This window comes from Eutrigla gurnardus (assembly GCF_963514095.1).
Source record: "Eutrigla gurnardus genome assembly, chromosome: 15".
In the NCBI taxonomy this organism is placed as follows: domain Eukaryota; kingdom Metazoa; phylum Chordata; class Actinopteri; order Perciformes; family Triglidae; genus Eutrigla; species Eutrigla gurnardus.
In genome coordinates this window covers 18,328,625-18,352,663 of record NC_139938.1, presented here as the reverse complement: position 1 = coordinate 18,352,663, position 24,039 = coordinate 18,328,625, and the positions used below count along the sequence as shown (strand labels likewise).

General features: G+C 43.4%; 1 protein-coding gene across 3 annotated transcripts in view; it reads right to left on the bottom strand.

Annotated features, from left to right (window-relative positions):
* sgcd (sarcoglycan, delta (dystrophin-associated glycoprotein)) overlaps positions 1 to 24,039 on the bottom strand; it is a 228,802-nt gene that overhangs the window by 54,997 nt on the left and 149,766 nt on the right. For all 3 annotated transcript variants that reach the window (XM_084029168.1, XM_084029167.1, XM_084029166.1), the window contains one exon: positions 1,131 to 1,232. In XM_084029168.1, the coding sequence (XP_083885294.1) occupies positions 1,131 to 1,232 (102 nt within the window). The remainder of the gene's footprint in view (positions 1 to 1,130; positions 1,233 to 24,039) is intronic.

Genomic DNA, 24,039 nt, shown 5'->3' with positions numbered 1-24,039 from the left:
ATTCTAAGCCTTATGATCACAATCTTTCGGTGACAGAAAAGCACACCAGCTCGGACGACACTAACTGCCCCTTCTGCTTGAAGAACCTCCTCCTTTATGAGGGGAGACACAACGATCTGTCCCTAAACATTATTTCTAATAGCCAGGAGGGGGCGACTCCTCCGGTTGCAAACAGAAGATTTGATGTATTATCTCAGTAAACATGGTAAACATGAGTTTATGGTCTCAATCGCTAGTTTCAAGTCTTCTTCAATCCAGAATGATATTCATTTAGTAATAAAGAATGAGGGCGTGGCTATGTTCAGACAGATAGCATGACGCCTTCGACCTTTGACCCTTTCACAATGTGTTTTCAGTTTGTGAAAGTAATATCTTTGGATCCACTACAAATAGAAATTCAGCATTTACTTCTGGTTCCAAGAAAACAAGATGGCGTCGACCAAAACTCTGAATGGGAAAGGCAAAACCCCACAGTCCACGACTCGATGTGTGACATCACGGAGTCTGTGTCACAGACCCACGGCACACTAGACTACGGACTACATATCCCATCAGGATCCCCCAGGACGGGTGGATGGAGTGCACCCGAGTCTGCTGACCCACACATGTAGCAGGAGACGGATCAGCGGTTTCCAGCCAGTAATGGCTGTCCTTCCACAGACGGCATGTCAGGGTGGCTTTAAAGCCTCGGCGGACGGTATGTCAGCTTTGTTGGAGCAACATTTAGACACTTAGCAAAATCGATACGAGTTGTAAACGCAGCTGAAGTGGAACCACTTATAGTTTGATGCGTCCAGTAGCATTCCCGACAGGATTGTCTCACATGCTTTTTCCCGGCGGTGGAAGATGTTCGGCTCCCGGACTCAACTTCACACCGTCACACTCATCTCTTCACACCGTCGTCACACAGACACACACCGTACGTTCTGTAGCTGTTGCTAACTGATGCATGAGGTTTTGCATTTACACCTACATTAAGGTAACAAAGGCAGTAATGCATTTATTTGGGAAATGCGATACGACGCCAAGATCATTCCAGGACTGACTGATGGTCAGCATCCTCGCACATGCACCGGATTCACACGAGTGTCCGTCTGCAATGAAAAGAGCACCTTATTGGTGAGACTTACTGGTTTGGACTGGATTTCTTTGGCGTATAGGGGTTGGAGGAACTCGGAGTCCCCCTCCAGTTTCAGGCCCTTCTCTGTTATTCTCAGGCTGCCCATGCCATCCTGTGAGGAACAAAAGACAGCCACAATTAGTTCATATTCTTTTCTCTGGCTGTTTTTCAGCCACAGATACCAGAATCCAGTCATCGTTGAGACATATCAGCCAATAAAATCCTTATGTTTTCTACAAAAACGCTGCTTGGAGTTAAGAAATGAAACAGGTCATGATTCTTTCTCTATTTTTTGTCTTATTTTGCTGTAAAACACCCCCTTGATACAACTGTATATTCAGTCGCTAACTTTATTTCCCTCAATGATGGTTAAACTGTGCAATTAATACTAATCAATCCATATGCATGATGTCACACCACGAGTATCACGAGTTGAAGCAGTCACACAGAATGACAGAGAACAAAGAGATGCCGTTACCGACATCAAAGATGAGTCGATGCAGCGCGAGCCAAGGCTCGTCACCGTGCTCACGCGTTTCCTGCCAATATGGTGCGGAGCCATGAACATGAATCCCCGGCTCACTCCAACACCTGCCATTTCATTCTTTTTCCCCGACACCTGCATTTCGATAACAAACACCTGCTAGTTATCTATGTGGGGAGATTGCTGTGTGTGTGTGTGTGTGTGTGTGTGGAGGGGTAGGAACTCTCAACACTGTACGTCCACCATATTATACTCCGTAAACTGCCTCCCTAGTTGATCAGCCCCGCTAATCTCTTTTAAGCTTTTGCGATGGAGAGTCAGTGTCTGACACTTACAAACTGATCCATCAGCAAAACATAGGAGAGAAAAACAGAGCGCAGGTTCCTTACTAGCGATGTTCAACATGTCTCAATGTCTCAACTGCAACCAGAATATGTTTTTACCGAGTTGATGCCGAGGAGAACTACAGTCTCGTGACGACTCAATATGCAAAACTTCATATCATTCAATTACAGAGACACTAATTCACCAGACGGAGCGTTTATGGTAAAAAAAAACAATTTCACTTAAAAGTTAACATTTCCATATTTTGTGCTTACTTTTCCCGACAGGCACCCAAAGGACATCTCTCTCTCTCTGTCTCTCTCTCATGCTTATGCATACTGTATTTGGCAAATTCAATTACATATTTTTAAGGTGGCAGCAGGCGTATTATTCCATAAAACCGGGTGAATCAATAATCGTAGGAGCAACCCAGAGGCAAGACAAGTCCATTTGAAAATCCGGAGCATGAATGGAATTCTGAAACCAACGGCCACGACTAAACAAATACTTGCCTTCAACTCAAAATACACAGTCATCCGGAATCAAGGCAGCAGTGCAGCAGCTTTCCAGCCAGTCAAAAGGCATTGCGGCAGAATAACAGATGCTTGGAAGTCTGTAAACTACAACAACATCACACCAAAGGATATTAACCAGCAATGATAAGAGGAGATTGGCTCGGGGGCTGCTTTGATTCAAATACAAACAGCGAGGCTGACCCTTCACTTTCCATCAAGCCATTATATATATTAAATGAGATCACTCACTGTATCGTTTCAAAGATAAGAGACACCAGCGTGATAGAAGAATAAGAAAGAGAGCGAGAGAGAAAACAGCCCTCTATCTGCCTATGTGATCTTCTCCCGTGAATACTTTTCTTTTTTCTTTTTTGTTGTTTTCCCGCCATCGTTTGATCCCTCGGGTTTTTGATGAGCAAATGGAGATCAAGACCCCTTGAAATCCCAAAGTAACTAAGGGCTGTTTTCAAGCCTCCTTCGTGTAATCCTTTCCCCCACTGTGTGAAATATATTACAATTCTGACGCTGTTGTGGCAGCAGGGTGGGGGAGGGGGGGTCCTAGACGTGGTGCGATTGTGAATTATCCCCAGGTGGGAATCAGCAGGCCTCTCTGAGAGACGGCCGGCAGACGTGATTTTAAGTCAATTCCCGGAACTTTGATGACGAAAACCCACTGTAAGAAAGGAGACCTATATTTCCCTTACTTGGGGGTTCTCGACAGAGTACTCTGAAATACAAGCCCTCACAGATAGATTTCTCTCAGACACCCACGGATTCACGTGGTCCCTCTAAACGTGCAGCACACGCTCGCCGCTTTCCTCCCACTGGCTAGTTCATATCTCAGTCTGGATAATCGCTGCAGACGCATAATAGCTGCAGCGTAATTATGCGCTTCTGTCTTTATCTCTTCCTCTCCATTTCACACACCTTTTTTCCCTTGAGATAAGTCCTAATACAACACTTACAAAGAACTGAAAACTGCAATTTTCCATCAACAAAACTGCAAAATAACATGCAGAATTAATAAGGAACGAGTGTCAGGAACATTCAGAACAAGTTTAATAAATATCTGTGAAATAAAGGTGCAGCATTGAAAGACTGGGAATCCTGGAAGACTTCTGATTGTTTTTCCATTTCCCCATCCGTCCTCGTTACTGAAACATACTCATATTCAGTAACACCATATATGACAAGCTTTCCATTTCAGATGTGTAAATTGAAATTAAGACAGAAAGGCAACTGAGATAATTAGTTGAACTGTCTCAATAAACCCAGATAGACTGGGCTGGATCGTTTCAGCACCATGGAGAGTTCCATTCCGCTCTCTACTTCCTCCTGCTTGTTCAGGAAACGTGACTAATCCATTCCAGCGTCGCCAGCGCTGACATCACTTCCTCCATGAGTTAGCCTGGTACTCATTGACTGATGGGTACTTGTCCTCGTCAACTTGCGGTGAAGTGAAGGGCAGTGATCAGTTCTTCCTTCAGTTCCCTTTGAAGCATCTGAGCATTACAGTCTGGAATCCTTCTGAACACGGCTGTGGGCGACTTTACTTAAAAGTGCACTACAATGTCTGCCATTTCATATGCATGTCCAAATTCTGAGTGGGGAATTTATGAACCATATACTGCCCTCAAAAATCCTTGGAATGGTATGAAATAAAAGTAGTTCTCTTTCTTGCAATACCACGGAGCATGTCATCAACAGTTGTGCAGCACTAAACCTTTCAGTAATTGACTGCCCACTTGGAGTACACGACTTTGTGTAAATAAGGACGAGTGAAGGAACGGCGAACGAGGGAGTGACTTTTGGCCTTGGTATGACTGCTTCATGGCCACGGAGAGAGACATAAAGAGGCTTGTCTCGACTGTTTCAGCACCACGGAGAGCGATACAAGGACAGGCTGGGCTAGCCTGCATCAACACGATGTTGAGTGATGCATACATCGGACTATTCCTCCCTGTAATATTTAAAACGGACCTGGCAAGTAAAGAGCACAGGACTTCATTGTCATATCTGGTTAATTGGACCTGTTTTTAGTAAAGAATAGCACTGCTTTTTTCTTAGCTGCTTGACAATAAAAGCATCCTGCTTGTTCGCCGGTGGAAAGCTTTTAATGTGAAAAAACAACGGGAGGAGAGGTTTGTATCACTGACTGAACACCTGCTTGCTCTTGCCCATGAGCCGCCCTCCAGCAGATTATTTAAAGGTTAGAGGACCCCTTTTGGGTCCACCCTCCACCCAGGAGACCTGACCCGACATCCCCTCTCTGTCTGCAGCCCAGGGTGAAAGTACAAATAGTATAGCACAGAGGGAAACTAAACTCAGAGCCTCAGAGATTCAGGCAGAAGCTGCTGTGCAAAAGTACCGGGAGCCGAACACAGAGATACTTTTTAAAAAGCGAGGCTTTCTTTCCGACCTCCGGCACCGACACACACGGCTTAAGCTGCTGAGGACAAAACTCCCACGACGGTATGAAAAAAAACAAACTCAGTTCTGATGCAAAATGAGGACTTTCCAACATCTCAGTTTGAAGGAATCGGCAGCAGCGACAGGAGAAGCGACAATGAGATAAAAAAGGCTCTGTATTATTTTTGTTTATGTTGTGCGTCGTCGTGATTGTGGATTCTTTTCAGTGAGCTGGATGATAACATGAATCCAGCTGCATCCGTCAGTCAAATCAGGGGCTCCATCGCACTGAAAAGCTGCAATTAGACTTGACTCAAAACACTGAACACAGCTGCACCGTTTGCACTTTCTTTTTCTCGTCAGAATTCAGCCTTTTTTCCTCTCCTCTTCTCTCTGCAGTGAGCGGCGCGCTGCAGCCAACACAGCGAGGCGAGCAGCCATGAATAATTCAGGACTGCTCTTACCAGGACAGAGGCCTCTGAACACTCAGGTGAGCCTCCTCGCCTCCCCTTCTCCCCTCTCCCTCTCCTCCTTAACTCTTCTTCACCCGCTGCCTTTCATCTTCTTATAATCCGCTCCCTTGTTCGGTGCCCTTGACGATCATCCCGCTTGTCACTTTCAGACTCCTCCTGTCCCATCTCTTTTGCTTTTTCCCCCCATCTCTGTCTGTCTTCTCTCATTCTCCCCCGTCCTTCTTTTTCATCCCCAACTTCTCTCGCCGTCTGTCTCGCCACCTGTTTTGCTTTCGATCTCTCTTCACGTCAATCTCCCCGCCGCGCTCCCCGTCCGTTCGGTTCAGCTGGAAGTTGTTTTCGATTGGCATTCAAAATGACAAACAACACATGATGTCATGATTCACAATAACACTTCAATAATACTAATCAGTCTTCCCGTGAGTGGCAGGGCCCTGCGCCATTTGTCCTTTAAGTCTAATCGGCGAAAGAATGTCGACGTCTTTCGGTCAGACTGCCCTTATATTTGTCAGAAACACAGTATTTATGGCACTCAGAGGAACATTCCTAAATCTTTTATTGACACCCTGACCTTTCCTGCCACCACCATAAGGTCATCTCCCCTTCTGCCCGCCAAATATAGCGTGGATAATGATTCACAGCCGATCAATCACTAGTTTTACCATTCAGGAGAACTTCACAACTGTTTCCTAATAAAAAAAGATGTTTGTCCTCTCCAATGACAACCACATGTTAAATCATGATGCAGTATTTAGTGAGCACACAGTAATGCAATCTTCTAGAAAACTCTACATCCGTGAAGGTTAATATGTTCATATGTATGAACTACATTGTGCAGAGAGGTTGATGCATTACATTTAGCTAGGTGTACCTCATAAACTGGCAATCCATCCATCCATCCATCCATCCATCCATCCATCCTCTCTCTCTCTCTCCACAGCATTTGCTGCAACAAGAAGTAAATTGATCTGCACTCAACCCCACTTCGCCTCCACTGTCACCACTCTGTTAGCCTGATAGTTATTGATAATGTATTGTGTTTGTGTTCTTTGTGATAGTGTACTCCTTGACCTGACTGTGTGTGTGTGTGTGTGTGTGTGTGTGTGTGTGTGTGTGTGTGTTTGATACATGCGACTAGCTGCTCTGTTTACCTGCCGGTTTGTGGGTGTACGAGCGTGGGAGGAAACGTCTGTCTTGTAAATAACATTTGTGCCTCCAGTTCCCTCTGCTATTCTCCAGATTTATTCGGCTCAGCTGTGTGTTCTCCAGCGGAGGCGGGTGGAGGAGGGGGGCGATGAGTGGTGGGGGGCAAATATAAGGACTGATGTAATACTGGATCTTTGAATCGCTCTGTTCATATCTGCCCTCTATCTTCAACGCGTCCCGTCTCTCTGCCTGTTGTCTCCTTCCATCTCCATCTCTGAAGTCAACATCTCCAGAGAGCCGGGAGTCTCTGCTGTCAATATTGAAGAGCTGGCGGCTTATTATTGAGCGTCTGCATCGATATGCGTCAAGCCACCACCCGAGGCCAGAGCAAACACAGACGTCTTGATGCTTTGGGGGGAAATATCACATGTACATAGTGCTAAAGTAAGATCTGTGTCTTTTATACTCCTACACAGGGGAAGCTATTCTGAGCTCAAATGTTTGGACGATGACTCGCAAAAGTAACACAATGTGGAGTCTGTTGCCGACAGTGTTAAAGTAGGTGGGCTGTTCTGTAAACTTGTGTTTTGATACGGGTCACGGGTCTGAAGGAGTCCTTCAGAAGGACGGATCTAGTCTGAACCAAAACGATGCATTCAGCTTCTCCCAGCTACCAGTTTGCCCAAAAAGCCAGCAAGCTAATCACCTTCATGAAATGATGATTGAAGAGTTAGAGTTGTAGCATTTATCCACACTGCACTGCTGGTTTCACCCTGTAATGTTACCGCTGTAATACATCGACAGATTATACAGCCAAATGAACCGACTTACCGTTTAGCTCACATCCTGCCGCTGCTGATAAACGATGGATTTAACGTGTTTGTGCATCAGGTTATTGTTGCAGCTGGGCGGCTTATTAACGTCAACCAGATTAACGTCACATTGCCTTAGTTGCATCAGGCGAGGTTGTACCGGAGTTGTTTTAAGAGTAGGAGTACATGAGCACAGTATCGTTACATCCCTGATCTATAAGTCTCCCATCCAATCAAACTCTTCCAAAGCCAGAAACATCTTTTCCATCGAGAAAAGCCTTCGGTGTCGTGATTTGCTCTTCTTTCGATGAAAGAAATACTCTTCCGATGCTGTTGGAGCATCTACTCTAACCTCTTTATGAGCTAGCTATTTTGCAATGTTCCTTTGGTTTTGAATCAATAATCGTTTGAAGTTTGAAGGATATTGTTTTTGGAAGCCATTATCAGAATTGGAACAGTTGGAATTGGGGGGAAAAAATTAACAAATTATTGCAAAATCATCCACCATCTTCTGCACCTATTTCAGCCAAGATTGTCTCATTATTCTGCCGACAAAACCAATTCTATATTCACATAAAATCCTACACATATTGCCTGCACCGGTCGAATCCTGCCAATTTAGGGCAATTCAGCCGGTACTTCTTGGCTGCATTTGAAAGAAACTTTCAAAAAAATGGACCTTCAGACAATCTCGCCCCGTAACTGGGACACAGCGAGAGACAAAGCAAAAAGGCTTTCATGAATTTGTTCCACACGTGTACTTCCATGGCAGGGAATCAGACACCAGAACATCATTAAACAAAATGGGAAAATAAGGAATTGTAAATAATGTAGCATCTGAGATTACAGCCTGTGTAAACCTCACCCTCAAGGTGGCTTAAACGCTTCTCCTCCAGCACGCGTCGGCCGATAATGATGGTGCCACAGGTAAACACGCGGCGGGTGAGGAGAAGCTGTTCAACTTGTTTATCCTCTCATTTACCAGCAAAGTGTGTTAGCTTTTAAATGCAAATGAGCACATGAAAGACACGATGAGCCCTCCTCTGAGAACGAAGTCGGAGAGTGAAAAACGAAGCAGCGCGGAGCGGCAACACTCCGTTCCCTCTCCAATCCTGCAACACTGAGTGCTCTTTCAATCAGCCTCCGTTGGCCCCCGTGTGCCACGCAGGCGCCAACATGGCCGAACTCCAAACTAATACATTTTTCCAATTGATCCGTTTGATAACAAAAGCAACGACAAAAAAAAAAAAAAGTTTTCCTCTTCTGTCCTCCAGTCTGGGCAAAGCATCACCTGGAGAGCCACTCTCACTCCGTCTCTCTCGTTTCAACAGGTGATAGCTGTAACGTCATGTTGCAACACCCTGCGATGGCTATCAGTGGAATTGGCTTGGAGATTGCTCTCCACAGCGAAACCCCCCCCCCCCTCCTCCTCCTGATTGAGGCCCTCGACGCAGCATCACATCATCCATCAATGGGATGGGAAAGCAGATGGGAGGGGGGGAGAGAGCGGGAAAATGAAAGATGAAAGAAAGGAGAGCGGGACGGGGCATTGATAAAGTTGGGGAGAGATAAGGCCGGCAAAATAGATAGATAAACACAGGGAGCGAGATAAGGGGGAAGAGAAAATGAGACAGTTGAGGTGCAAATGAGCCGAAAGATGCCGATTGCAAGTGGAGTCAAGAGAGGTGTGGGGGGGGGGGGGGTAAGTGTGAGACTGAATTAAAGGCTGAGAAAGAAGGAGGGAGCAAGTGGTGAGAAAGATTCCAAGTCCACACTAATGTGGCACTAAAAGCCCCCCCTCCCCGTTTGGTTATTACATCCACTTTGAGCCGCCGCTTTGAAAACCTAAGCGGTTTGAAAAAGCTCTCTAAGGTATAATTTTTGAAAAAAAAGAAAAAAAAAGAAAAGAAAAAAGGCCGGCCTCACATTGCAGTGGGCAAGGAGAGAACAGAGCTTTTTAAAAACCCACTTTGGTGCAATCGTTTAGAAAACTTTCAAAAGCGGAGACGATAAACTTTTGCATAACAGTCGCTGGAAAATATTCGTTTTAAGAAGTGTTATATCTGCAGCTGATAAATTCATGTTAGCATGCTTACACACCAAAGTAAGATAACAGGCGTGATTAACTTTATACCTGCTTGTTAGCCTTTTAATTGTTAGCATGTTAGCATGGCTGTAGAATCTACGCCTTGTTTAGCCACGCATTTGCATTCTTTCTACTGGCCACCAGGGGCCGACTCTTCAGATTGCATGGATTGATTTATTATCTCAATAAACATTGTAAATATGAGTTCATGATTTCATTCTTTGGGTTTCAAGTCTTCTTCAATCCAGCATGATGTTCATTTAGTACATTCTGGTCCATTTAGAGTCAAATAGACCATAAAACAGGGGATGCTTTAGGGGGCGGGGCTACCTTTGGCTTCGTCTTATAACGTAAACCCTTTCACAGTGTTTTTCCAATTAATGAAAATCAAACGTAACCTTTTCGGACACCTAAAAATGTCTTCCTCGGTGTTGGGTTTGTACGTAGCTTCACCTTGTCATGTCACTTCTGGTTGCAAAAATTTAAAATTTCAAGATGGCAATGGCCAAAAGGACACTTCCACTGATAAACAGCATTACACATATGCGTTTCACTTCTTTACCAAAAAGCATTCAACTTGTCAACAAGCATGTGCTTGTTGCTAGGATACCATGTACAGTAAATCATTGACGTCCACCGGGGCACTGCCTAGTCACAGAAAAGAACTCTGGTATTTCTTGGCAGCGACTTCTGTTTAATGACCTGAACATGACCTTTTCCTGCCATTTAAGCCGGCAAACAATCATCATCTTACAAATAGTGTAATCGCATACAAACATCTTTTTTCGTCCAGGTGATGAGCCAAAAAACCTCTTCACTTCGGGGCCCCGTCTCTCCGTCTAATACACTAGATAAGGAGCTAGCGAGGGCTCCGAACGTTTCATTTGGTTGCAATTAAATGATTAAGAACAGTAGCGGGGGCACGTAACAGGGTTTTCAGAGACTCCGTGTCTGGTCCTGCAGCTGCCACATGTCAGTGTCACCGGCCGATAGATTTCCTATTAACTCCATCTTCATCTGGGACGGAGCGTGTGGCCTTCGAGGCTGATGGCAGCGTGGCAACAAGGTCTTTGTGCTGGCAGTGATTGGCGGGTGAATAGACAGACCTACAGGCTCAGTGCTGGATTAGAGACACGGTGAGGACTGAGGGTCGGACACAAGATCCCATGAACGCCACTGGATTCACAAACACAGAGTATTGCTTGTATTGTACTTCCGTTTTAGATTCGTCACTTTCTGCTAATCCACCACGACCTAACTGTCAACGCTCAACCAAAGCTCTTTATTGTGTCTATGTGTTGGAATTCTATTGGTAAAGTATATATCTTAACAAGTGTAAGTCTTTTTGTTAAAGCCCTAATAGTCTTATTTTCTTAAAATTAGTGAAATTATGCTTTAATGGCTAGGGATGGGATGATATAGGATTTTTATTGCGGATCACAATATAAAGTATTCACAATAAGTTGAATGTGGCAAATTTCCATTCTCTGGATAATTTGAAATATCGTCACATGTGACTTGAAAAGTTGTCTAGCTTGAATGAATTGGAAACAATTGATTAAAAATAGACAGGATACCAAAAAAATGTTTTTAATATATATTTTTGATCTCCTTTATTTATGCAGGCATACATTATCATTTATAATCATATTATTTATGATTAATTGATTGTTTTCACTTAAAAGGATGTTCACTAAAAAAAGATGTGCATCGTATTTGTGACACAAAAAAACACATTTGTTTCTTTACAAATGTTAAATATAATTATAATCCTGACATGAAACGCTCATATTGTCCATAGTGGCAAGTTTGGATTTCACCCTGAAAATCATTTAATTTAGTTTGAGCTTGAGTCTGAAACGTAAACAACTCAGGACCAGACTAGTGTCTGCATATTGTCTTCACTTTTCACCTTCAAACAATGTGGGGACATTTAGTCTCAAAGGAGACACTGTACACACACACACACACACACACACACACACACACACACACACACACACACACACACACACACACACACACACACACACACACACACACACACACACACACACTGTTATGAATAAATCCTGACAGCAGTCAAAGTGGTGCAATTATCTCCTGATTATTAAGTAATTACTTTGAGCTAATTGGAAGTGGTTATTGTTTTTATGGCTCTTGGAGCAGCTTCGAGATAAAGTTCCATCAGAGACAGAAAGGAGGTTCGGTCACTGTCACAGCCACGTCCAGCGTTTAGTTTAATGCAGTTGAGGATGCAGTCTTGTGCTGCTGCGGATACTGTTGAACTGTTGCTACGGCTACAAGAGAAACTTTAGTCTGAGCCTTTGCTTAAAGGAGTCGGCACACCGATCTGGCTGTTGGCTAACGCCTATCTACGTGATGCGTTCAAATGCGAGTTTCGGGCCAAGAAACAGGCGATGTGAGGCGACCTTCTTCGTTAGTTGTTTGATGTCAGTGTGTGGGTCTTAATTAAAAGCAAAACCACAATGAGAAAAATACCTGAAAAATAAATAAGTATTTGTGTTTATCCAGAGTCATCTGAGCGGGAACGATTTTGCATTTTAGTTAAATGTCTCCTGTGTTTTAACAAAACATTCAGCTCTATAAAGGTGCCAAGTGGACCTTGAGTTAAGATTTAACAAAACATATTTAATGAAATATCAACTTTAGTTTATTTCATACCTCATAGAATAAAAGTACAGAAAATGTGAAAGGGTTTGCAAGAAACTTTCCTGCATTTCATACAGGACACAATCAACTCAATAAGATGTAGGAGTGACCTGGAAGTTTAACTATGGATGAATGTTAAAATAACCACCGAAACAAACATGTAAACTCCCAGGAAGTCCCTTCAGCTCAACTACAAAGTGCCACTACAGCGTGGACACAGCCCCCCCTTGTCTTCCTTCCCCCACACTCCCTTTCCCCCCTTTTCTCTCCGGTTTAAATGAGGTCTTTGTGCTGAGCCCGAAGCCCCAGACGCCGCCGAAGAGATCTTCAATAAAACCCTGCCCTCCGCTGCACCGTGTAGGAATTTACGACGCACAAACTTTCATTGAATCTCAGGGTTGCTCCGATTAAATGGTCTCGTCTTCAAGGCCTTCAAAGGGACGCCGACGCCTGAGAGGCAGGCGGGACGGACGGACAAAGACGGAGACGAGGCGAGGTAACTGGCATTTTAGTCTCCGCTTTAATACGGACTCTTTATGGGGACACAAACGATTTCACTCCCTGTCCCCTGACAGGTGCAGAAGAAAATCTCCCAGGTTGTTGCTTTGTTCATTCAAAAGGCTTCAAGATAGTCATGGTAATTCCAAATTGTATAAATGGATACATGTACAATAGACTGTAAGGTCATTAATAAATGGTATACTGACAATTAATCAATCGTAACTATTCATAATACATAACGGTTCAGTTTGATCCTGTTCGTTAAATGACTTTAAACTAAAGTTTATTTTGCTCCGAATTTGCTATTAATTAATGATGATGTGAAAGCCCAATCTGCCATCCGCTACATAACACAAGTAAGACAAATAAGTCAGTGACCCGGTTTCACACAGGACACGAACAGCGGCTCCCAGGGTGAAAGTCACTTCCTCTGACCATCTAACAATATTGCAGATGTCTTGACATTGGTATTAGCTGAAAGCTCGCTGCGTCTCAACCAGATGCAAATGGAGCCCAAGAGTACGCACTCAGAGATCTCAATAATACTAAAAATGTCATGGTTTTATGTAATTGAATTTCATCAACAGTAAAAGCTGTGTCAGATCCAAATGATAGCCTGCGGTGGGCGGAATCCCATTTGGATAAACTGTACAGCAGAGACATATGTCAAAACATTAACCATCTGCACTTTAGTAACAGATTTCAGCCCAAGCTTTTAAACAATAATTACCCCGAGCCCTGAAAGTCACTTTAACTGTAAAATATGTAACACGTATAGATTGAGTCCATATGAGATATTCATTAAATTGAAACATGTGGGCGAACAGAACCCGACTCATTACAATAATCAATGTGTGCTGCAGGTTTTAGACATGTGCTTTAAAGCTGAAGACCCAAAGATCAGGCACATGTTGCTTCATGCTCCGGCTTCAGAACCGATAACCTCTTTAATCGATTGGTTCCCTCTAATCTCCCTTTAATCTGGGCCGGCTGAAGTCGGCTTTAGGGCTCCGGTGGGAGATGTGGAGGGATGAGAAGTGAGTGTGGAGGTTTGGAGAGGGAACTAGACTGTTTTATTGGAGTGAAGCTACAGAGCTAATGAGGCTAAAGAATGTGAGGAAAATCACAAAGGCTTTCATGAATAGAAAAGGCAAAGCACGACAGTAAGAAATCATTTCAACTGCTAAAAAAACGAGTTTGTTTGTAATTTATTAACTGACTGATTGTCTGAACTCAAATAAAATATAATCATTAAGAACTCTACATATATAACCTAGCACAGTCCAGAAAATGTGGTATAGTCCTGAAGAGTCCAGAATAACATTGAAAAGCCTAGTACACCCCTGAAGAGTCCAGAATAACATTGAAAAGCCTAGTACACCCCTGAAGAGTCCAGAATAACATTGAAAAGCCTAGTACAGCCCTGAAGAGTCCAGAATAACATTGAAAAGCCTAGTACAGCCCTGAAGAGTCCAGAATAACATTGAAAAGCCTAGCACAACCCTAAAGAGTCCAGAATAACAGTGGGAAGCCTTATACAACCCTGAAGAGTCCAGGAAAACCTTGAGAAGTCTAGTACATCCCTGAAGAGTCCAGAATAACAGTGGGAAGCCGTATACAGCCCTGAAGAGTCCAGGAAAACCTTGAGAAGTCTAGTACAACCCTGAAGACTCCAGTATAACATTGAGAAGCCTTATACAGCCCTGAAGAGTCCAGAATAACAGTGGGAAGGATGAAGGCCATGAACAGTGGCCTCCTGGGTGAAAGTCCTATGCTTGTTTGACCTATCCTCCACCTCCAGACGATCTCACTCTTTATACTTCGTCTGTAGCTCAGACGATCTAATGATGACGTAGGCGGTCTCACATCTGAGTTAGTTTAAAAGTCCGGTGCGTCAGTATCAGATCCCCAGGGACTCTGACCGGGAGTCGGTATTTGAGGAGTCGGGGGTCAGACCGGGTCCCTTTTGGTGAGAAAAAGTGAGATCAGTCACCGTGTTTATTCAGCCTCTAGCGGGGATTGGAGGCGACGGCCATTTACATCCGACGGAGCCAATAGAGAAGAAAGTGGAGAAATATCCAATCTGTCCTCCTGTTTAGGTATTCATATATGTATATCTGTTGTCCCTATGGGTTACCATGTGGCAGTGATACAATCATTTTTAAATAGAATATATACAGAAGGACCATATTTCTCATATTCTACTTTTGGAGAGCCGAGGCATTAACTCCATTTTCCTCCCCATTTTTTCGATCATGATTTTTCCTTAATATGTCTAAAATCTGTAGGCTATGCATGAGAAATATTCTTGGCAGCTGCTTTCTCTTCAGTGTTGTCCGCTGTGCTGTTCGGTGAATTGCGTGTGCACTCGCCCAACGTTATCTCTCTCCGATCCCCCATCTGGAAAAAGTCGGGCGAGTGCGGCTGAGAGTTGTCAGTTTAATCTGCCCCCCTGCCTTCTGATCTCTACCTTATGGGACTAAACTGGGAAAAAAAAGGGAAGTCAGGCATAAACACAACACTGCACAACAGACACGGAGGGATGCTCTCTCTATCATTCTCTTCCTCGCTCTCTCAATGATCAAACACACACACAACAGAAACACACGTCCATTCGAAGAAAATATCCTCGAAGTCTGTAAATAAGATATGATCCTCACGCTTGGTGGTGGTCTGCAATAGTATAAACACTATACTTTAGTCTGGAAGGTGTATGAAAGGGAAGCACTGACCTATTGATATCAAAAATATTCATCTGATTTTAATGGAATAAATTAGACGATTTAACGTTTAAAGAATTAAGGCTGATAGGACCTGATAAACATTCACATTCTACAACATGGTGCATCTTTAAGTTGGGTTCTATAGTTTTTGAGATGCAACTAATGATGATCGCATTTAAAATACAGGAGAGAGTGAAGAGGAAAGACAGACACGTCCTGATTTGGTCGTACATTCGTAGCACTCAGACGATTGAGTTCTTTTCTGACGGGGGCCACCCGGCATGTGGAGCACAAAAAACCCTCCAGTCCGACCCGCTTGGCTGGACAAAATAGCAGCCATGAGTCAATGCGGATATTGATCTCCACAGCGGGTCAAAAGACAGACAGTGTTTATCTAGATTAAACGAGATCCCCACACTGAAGGGAGCACATCAGACCGGCAGAGGAAAGATTAGCCTCCCGAGTCTTCCTCACTGCCACCTGGACAAAGGAAACATCATCCAATGTCCACAATTGTTCTACTTCTGCTACTACTACCACTGATTCATCACTGCTGGATAAAACTACTTTTATCAATTTGAATGCATGGTTTCAGACGATGTTTATACCATTAACTTGGGTAATTATTGCACGGAACCGCCAACGTCCTCCTTAGACGCAGGTACAATATCAACACGGCAGCGTGCGCTAATAAAAGGGTGGAGCTTGTTCCCACGGAAGGCATCATCTCCTCCAGCAAAACCACGTCCGCTGTAAAAAAAAAAAAAGAAGCAACTGAAAGGGACTAGTTTATTCCAGCAGCTTTAAACGGAGCTGGCAGCCGAGTGGGAGGAGGGTTTGTGGCAACGTGGGCCTCAGAAGATGGCAGCAGCTCTAAAACACCTGCTGAAAAGTAGTTAACATAAGCATCACTTTGTCATGGTATCCCATATGGGGAGAATCACAGTGTTTGACATTGTTATTTTGTCAATTACTGTTTTTTCAAGCTACATTCCTTACGGGAAGAAGACAGTTTTGCTTTGTTTGATGCTTCATTTTGAGTTGTTTGCACATTCTTAGATGCTTTATAAGCGGTTAAACAACCAATCTTAAATGAACCCCTCCCCCAAACACCACCACCACTTCAAGAAACCGTGACCTTCCCCTCTCCAATGCTCTTCCTTAAGTCGCTCACTTAGTCTCCTTTTGCATAATCTTTTTGTTTTACGACCTCTCTCCTCTGTTTCTTCTCCTACATTTTAAACTCTCTCCCATTTGCCTTTCCTTTCTTCATGCCCTCTGTACATTTAACCTCTCTCTCTCTCTATTGTTCTTCTGCTTTCATCTTCTTCATGGGAAAAGCGTTAATACGAGGCTAGATTAGAAGTCCGCCAGTCAGGTTCCCAGACGTCATTCAGCAGGAAGCTCAAGGGTTTTGTCGCCCTTTTACCAAAACGCTGCCGAGTTAAAGTATCAAGGCCGACGAGCTGAATGGGGAAAAAAAGTGCTGTGTACAGTTTATTTCTTGAAGACACCCTTCAAAAAGAAAAAGTCAGGCTGATGCAACCCCTAGACCGTCACCTGCGAAGCATAACACCAAACAGGAAGTGTGTAACCCTGTGAAACCTTTTGATGTGTAATAACAGAGAGGAGACAAAGTCAGAGAGTGCGGGAGATGAGTCGTGTCTGGAGTTCAGGTCGATGACTCATGACGCATCTCAAATTTTGAAAAGCCCCATATTGGTTTTTCACAAACTTTTCCAGCCGTGAGCGCTGTGTTCATACGAGCCTTTTATCCCGACCCATCTGCAGCAAGCGGCACGTTGCCCGATGCCATTTTCAGTCGATGCGAAAGCAACAGCTTGGACCGCTTCCTTCTGGGGATCAGAGGTCCGATTTTAGGATTTTAGGATTCAGAAAAGCGAAACTTGACGTGGCAGACGGCTGATGAAGACAGGTCGACTGGAAGCGCAGGAAGTGATCTGCTGGGTTATTTGGTCACACGTCGTTATGTCACGATGAGCAGGGGTGTGAAAGACCTTGCTCCAGGGTATGTCAGCGGCAGCAATTATGCAAAGGGAGTTCAGCCGTTTCCATCCGTCAGGCTCAAAGTAATGACTTTCAGCTCCCAATCAGTTCATCGCTAACATTAGCCACCTGACGCCTCATTAGCAAACGCCTTTGTGTGCGTTTGTGCGAGTGATCAAACACCCAACATCACCACACGAAGGCTGCCTGTTAACTTGTGAAGCAGAGCTCTGTGATGACATAAGTTTATTTCTTTCATCACAACGCTGCCGATATCAGACTCGATAGTGTTCAGACCACAGCAGACAGACAGCGTGATGGATGGATCGATACTGCAGTTGCGTTTTAGAAATGCTCAACACAGTTTTCGGGCCTTCGTAGGTCTTCAGTTCGTCTTGAACCCGCTGAAACAAAGTAATGCCGACTCATTTGTCACTTGCAATGAAAGGACAAGTTATGACTCTCACTTTTGGGGAACAACAAAGTGGAAAGTTGCTGGCGTTCAAAAGGGACAAACTTCCAGGAAAGACCTGAAATTCTAGAGGACCATCAGAAGTGATTCTAGTGATCAATCATTACAGCATTTAGCACACTGGCTGGTCCGGTTCTGCTAGACTTGAGCAACATTCTATGCTGACGATTAATCATTGTTGGATACCTAAATGCAAATAGTGATTATTTTCAAAATTTGTTTGGAAAATGTTAAAAATGTTTAAAAGAAAGGTTTCCAGCCAAAAGAGAATCGGTTAGTAATAACAGAAGAAAGATAAAGCCTACTTAGCTGCTAATTCCTACAACATTACATTGCGTATTAAAATGGTAACTCTATGGAGAATGACTAATCTATGGACCAACACTGGCATGTCAGCTTCTGTTACACATCAATCAGTGCTAACGGAAGCTTTTGGTTCCTAATGATTGTATCAGTGAGTAAAGACCTACTTTACAGGAACAGTGTTGTTACTTAATTGCATTGTTTTCTTGAGCTTTTCACTGCTGAGTCACTTCTTAACCCAGGATCTAAATATATTGTCGACCCTTCTGTCTGCTTCTCTGTTAAAGCACTGTTTCCCAAAATAAGATAATAACTTCAGGGTGTGCATCTAGTGACAGCTTAGCAGAGGGTCAATATTACTTGTGCAGCTTTTAATTATGATTCAAGCAATAATGTTTAATCAGAGCTTGAATTTGAAGCTTTGTGCAGAGACACACAGAGTTGTCGGACAAACTAGAAACCAATAGCTTTATTTCTTCCCCTGTTTTCGGTCTCTGCACTTTGCGTTAGGCATGCTCTGTTTGCAGGCTCTCGCTCCGACCAATCACATCAGCAGGTGACTCGCCTGACGAGTCCCATTCATCTGTGTGAAGGTGTGCTAATCAGTGAAGGAATCATTGGTTCGAGTGGAATCCTGCAAACTCCTACAAAGGCCTAAAAGAGCATGATTGTCCATACAAGTCATCCTATCAGGACCCGAGGCCGGACTGATTTTGGTTCTATATATATTTTTCTCTTTGCACATAACGAGACACATCACATGGGATGGGCTGAAGGAACAGACAACACTAGTACTCTTCCTCTAGGAGGTAAAAACTTGTAACAACTAAAACAAGAAGCCTTCCAGAGATGCGTTTTCATGGAAATCTGAGTGACAGTGATTGACATATAAGACATATTTGATGTATCGGGGATATGTGTCCCCTTTCCGCTGCAGAGATTCGGTGCCTGGTTTCAGCACATTTCACTGTAAATGACTGTGTTTTAATCTCTCGCCATGAGATTGCTTCTCCCTTTTCTCATTTAGCGTGTAACATAGGGGGGTCTGCATCATGACTTTGTTATTGTGATCATATTTTGGAAGGTCTCGCCGCAACTTTCAACACGATCGATGACGCAATCTTTTCTTAAACTTTTGGCTGACAATTAGAGCACATTCACCCATCAGCCTAATTATTGTGACACGCGGCAGAAGTGGACAAATTCTCACTGAGTTTATTTCAAATGGGTCTTATTAAAAGACCCTCCGATCATTCATCGCCGGGGCATCAAACAGCAGGACGGAAATTAAATATTTTCACAGCAACACTCAAATATCTCTCAGCCGATGAGTTACCATACCGTTTTTTGTCAATTCCGTACGTTTCTTTGTTTTTAATCTCTTCGTGTTTTTGTAATTACGCGTCGGGTTGAACGCCTTGCAGCGAGCCAATTCTCCCAGGAGGGACTATAACATCTCAAAGTTGAGCTTTATTAGTCATCCCCTGAGCTCTGAATTCATGAAGTTAGCAGACTCGGCCTCAAATGTAATTAGCGTCTTCGCCTGTAACTCCATTTCACACTTCCAAAAAATGTGCTGCGTGCCTATTGTCCCCGCTCTCATTATTCCTTTCACTTTGCTGATATAAACTGCATGTGAAGTGTGAAAACAGCCGGCCGGCGGTCTCTGGTCGACTTCTCTTCTCTCTCCGTGAGTCTCCTTGTGGCTCTTTCTGCCGCCTCTCTCTCTCTGCTGACCTTTCAGTAAAGGCTGCTGGAGGTACCGAGGTATAATTGTCCCCAATGAGAGCCAGTAACTCCAATCTCATCAACAGCCTGCGTTTTAATGTCGCCAGCAGCCAATTCTGCATTCTGTCGGGTATTGTGGCGAGAATGGGCTGTTTGGGTGCAGCTTTGGACTAATTCATGGACCTGACTGAGGGAAGCTGTCGGAGGCTTGTCCTTGGTTCATAATCTTTTTTTCCTTCCCTTTATCTGCTTCACTTAAATGTTTATCTCACAGCCTAAGTTCTACTTTCTAACGACCTGTATCTTTGTTTTGTCCACAAAGTGATCTTGTGATCATTGTGGAGAAGCATGGATGTATTAGAGTTGACCTTTAAACAATTATTAAATTGCATTTTGGTTTTAACATCTCAATATCTATTCACACTATTCAATTTAGAATCAAATATGAAAAAGGCCTCATATTCTCTTTTGAGAAAATTAGGAAGTTACAAAGTTGATCAAACCTTTCCATTGCAAGGATGCACAAAGTCAAAGATGATCCAAGGAGCATTTCTGCACATCGATACATAAACATAAGTGCATTCATGCTGAACTTTGAGCAACGTGATCGGTTGCTGTCAAGATTGAAACCAAAACATATCTGCTGTCAGGACAGAAGAGTTTTGCTTTAACACCATAATTGTTAGTCGGTTCAAGTCAAAAAGACAAAGGCGGACTCAAATCTTAACTCAACAGATTTGGGACTTGGGGATGTAAAATTATTCTCTTAACCAACATAAATGAAGGTCAGATAATAACGAAAATAACACCTTGAATTTGGCTTTTGGCTAACCTTCAGTTTTTACGGGATTGCAAAACATGGATACATTAAAACCTTAACCATGACGTTAATGGATTTCATAAACCTGATATGAAGAGAACTATTACTCAGGTTCTGTTATGAAGATAAAATTAAGAACACTTGACAGCCTGAGTGCCATCGTTATCTCAACAAAGGGTCAAGCCTAAGGACAGGCAGAGAAAACTGGGCCATTAAATTCAAACTAAGTCAACAGTAGCATAAATATCACAGGTCAATAAGACCATAGTAATAATATAGTCTAGAAATCAGTAAAATGTTTCTTTTAGCTGTAGTTAAAAGCAGTTATCATCATCATCATCACCATCATCATACGCTGCCTCTCCACTTCTTCATCTACTTCTTTGTTTGTCTTCTCTTTACCTCCCTCTCCATTTTTTCACGAGTGAAACCCGTGAAAAAAGCTTATCAATGTTGCTCGGAGGCAGGCAGCCTGCAATCAGAGGGAAAATTACTGCTCTTTCTCCTCGGCGGCATCAGCAACAATCCACAGGCGAACCCGGGATGTTTATCTAGTGAGTGTCTTAAATACATTATGATTGAGCCGCTATCTGCAAAGTGAAAACGGTCTGATATTGTAGCTCGTCATCAGTTGACTTTTGCTTGTCCATAAAATGAGAAGGCAGCAGTTATGAAATACTGTATATCTAATTTTGGATTTTAACTTATTTTCTGTGAAGAATAACGTATATCTGTGTATATTTCTGTTGTTTTAGTATTTAAAAGACAACGTCAGCGAAGGCCAAATTGACCGATACTGCTCCTTTATACATGTGGTGGATTTTATTCATTATTTGACGTTATTTTATGACGATGGTAACTCTTTTTAAAACCTGTTTATTGTGTTGTTTCCGTTTATGTCTCCGGTCATTCTTGGAGAATATATCTTAATCTCAACGAGCCTCATTAAATGAAGATAACATTAAATTCAAACAGGTCAAACACACGGCAAACAAAATGAGCCCTTGGGGACTTTGAAGAGACGGTGGGAGTGTTGTGTCCTCAAACATTACCACAGTGGAATTAAACACCTTTTACAAACCACGTTTGACGCATAAAAGTCGTACAAGACCTCAGGGATGACTCAATATCACGATGAGTCATAGCTATCTAAACTACCGAACTTTAGGAGTTAAGGCTGACAGAAGACTCTCCAGCTGCCGATGCGCATACAACGGATCCACATCCACAGCATTCAACAACAGGAACACACACTGACTAACATAGAGACGTCTGTGTTTGCCTCTGAGCCATTAATAAAGGTTGGCACTCCGCTCTCCCATTATACGAAGGAGGCAAAGGCCTCAGCTGTTATATCCGATTGTAGGTCGTCACGTAAAGGAGACGTATGGGTAAAGTCCAATTTGATATAGGCTTCGCCCTCCAAGAGCTGCTGCTGTTGAGGTCATTCCTGCCAATATCAAGATCAGCCTGAGCATTTGTCCCTTGCGGGCTCTGAAGTTTGCTTTTGTGGAGTGTTTTTAAAGGTATACCCGAATAAAGAGAGTTTACAGATACAAAGACAGGGACTGAGAACAATGGAAAGGTAGTACTTTTATACAGGGCCTAAAGGTAGCGATCGGAGTGTCGGTTCAAATGTATATTCATCACCAGGGCATCATCTCAGTCTAGTCACCTCTTATTCTTTCTTCAGTGTTACTCTGGGAGTTAGTTTGTCTTCGTGTGTCCAGCTTGTCGGATGAGATACATAATAAAAAACTCAGATTTTCTCTGTTTGGGAAGAGGCGGAATCATCTCAGAGGCAGGTAATGTTCTGCATGGCTAGATATCATTAAAGTTAGGTAAACATATTTATTTTGAGGCTGAGTCAATAATTGAACCACTTGACTGCCAAGCATATTGTGAACCCCCCCCCCCCCCCCCCCCCCAAAAAAAATACAAACATATTCCATTTTCCCAATTGAGTCTAAAAATGACATCAACTCCCACTCACAAATGCAGAAACACTTCTATGACCTTGCCACATTTCCTGCTGAAATCTGTATTCAGTAAACCAACAAGCATGAATTAACAACATCCGACAGTGTGCTGTTGGGGAGTTGGTGAGTGCTGGTGGTTTGGATGAAGGGAGGGGGGAGGGGGGGGGTGAGGTCAAGCTTCCCCTCCGGACCTGGAGAGTCAGAGTTGTTGGAACTGCCGGGCCTCCGTTTGGCCTCTTCTGGGACCCGGGGAGGAGGAGGCTCAATGTGGAACCAATGCAAACCACCTTCTGGGGGCTTTGGCTCCGTCCCCCAGGAGCAGCGAGTCATATCATGCAGTCACAACAGTTCACCTCACTTCACTTTAAGTACAGGCCTCGGTAGGGGAACCAGGTAGAGAAAATAGAAGGTGTTTTGAGCTTTTTATCCCTCCCGCTCCCTCATTAATCTCTCTGTGGCAGCAGAGACCAGGCAGACCGTCCCTGGTTGTTTGTCCTGTTAAAGTGCTCTGCAGTAACAAAGTTAACTCCTATCTGCCAGCAGAATGGCATTTTGTAAGTCAACCAACTTCTATTAAGAGCTCCGAACATGCACTCTGGGTACAGCATGATGAATGTCTGAAGCTATTGGAAAAGTTTCCAAAATATTTTTTAAATATGTTCTGAGACCTCTGATAGGGCAGCATTTGCTTACTTGTTCCTTTTAATGATGAAATTCATCTTTATTTGGGGAAAATGTGGAAAATTATATTCAACAACATGTTTCCATTAGTACTCCATCACCTGCAGCTATAACTGTTGTTTTCCTTATCTTAGAATGAGCCCTTCATATCCACAGAGGGCATAAAATCCATATGGGAATTAGGAAGGTAGCTTGCTAACTAGCACACAGCTAACTAGTTATCTAGCTTGCTGATTCCACCCTGGCTTCAGCGCTACACTGAATACGGAAAATTGTCCTAACAGTGGGCTGGTGGCCAGCAGCAGTTGTGTTTCTTTAGGACAAGTAAGGTGGAAAACTTCCTGTCAACCATCATCAGTGATATTGGTGACAAGAGGTGCCTGCGAAGAGCTTAAACAAGTCTACAAACAATTCCATTGTGCAAATTGTACAATGACAATACATTGAAACCTTGAAAAAAGGAATCAGATCATTATTTGAACACTTCATGTGTTCTAATCCAGATTTTGATAGGAGGGCCGGATGAGTTTAGCTCATCAACACACTCCAATGTTAACAGCGCTTAAGCTTCAACTCCCTCTTCTCTCCAGTCAACTTTTCTGGCAGACCTGGTTCACTGGAGTGTAAAGAGCCGAAAGGGAGGCCGGCCAATACATCAGCCAACCCTCTTTTTACTCATTACCACACAGACCCTGAGTCTGGAGCGCCATGTACACGAGGCGCAGCCACTTTAATCCGTCCCAATCGGAGAGAGCCCCTGGCTGACTCTGCTCTTACGACAAG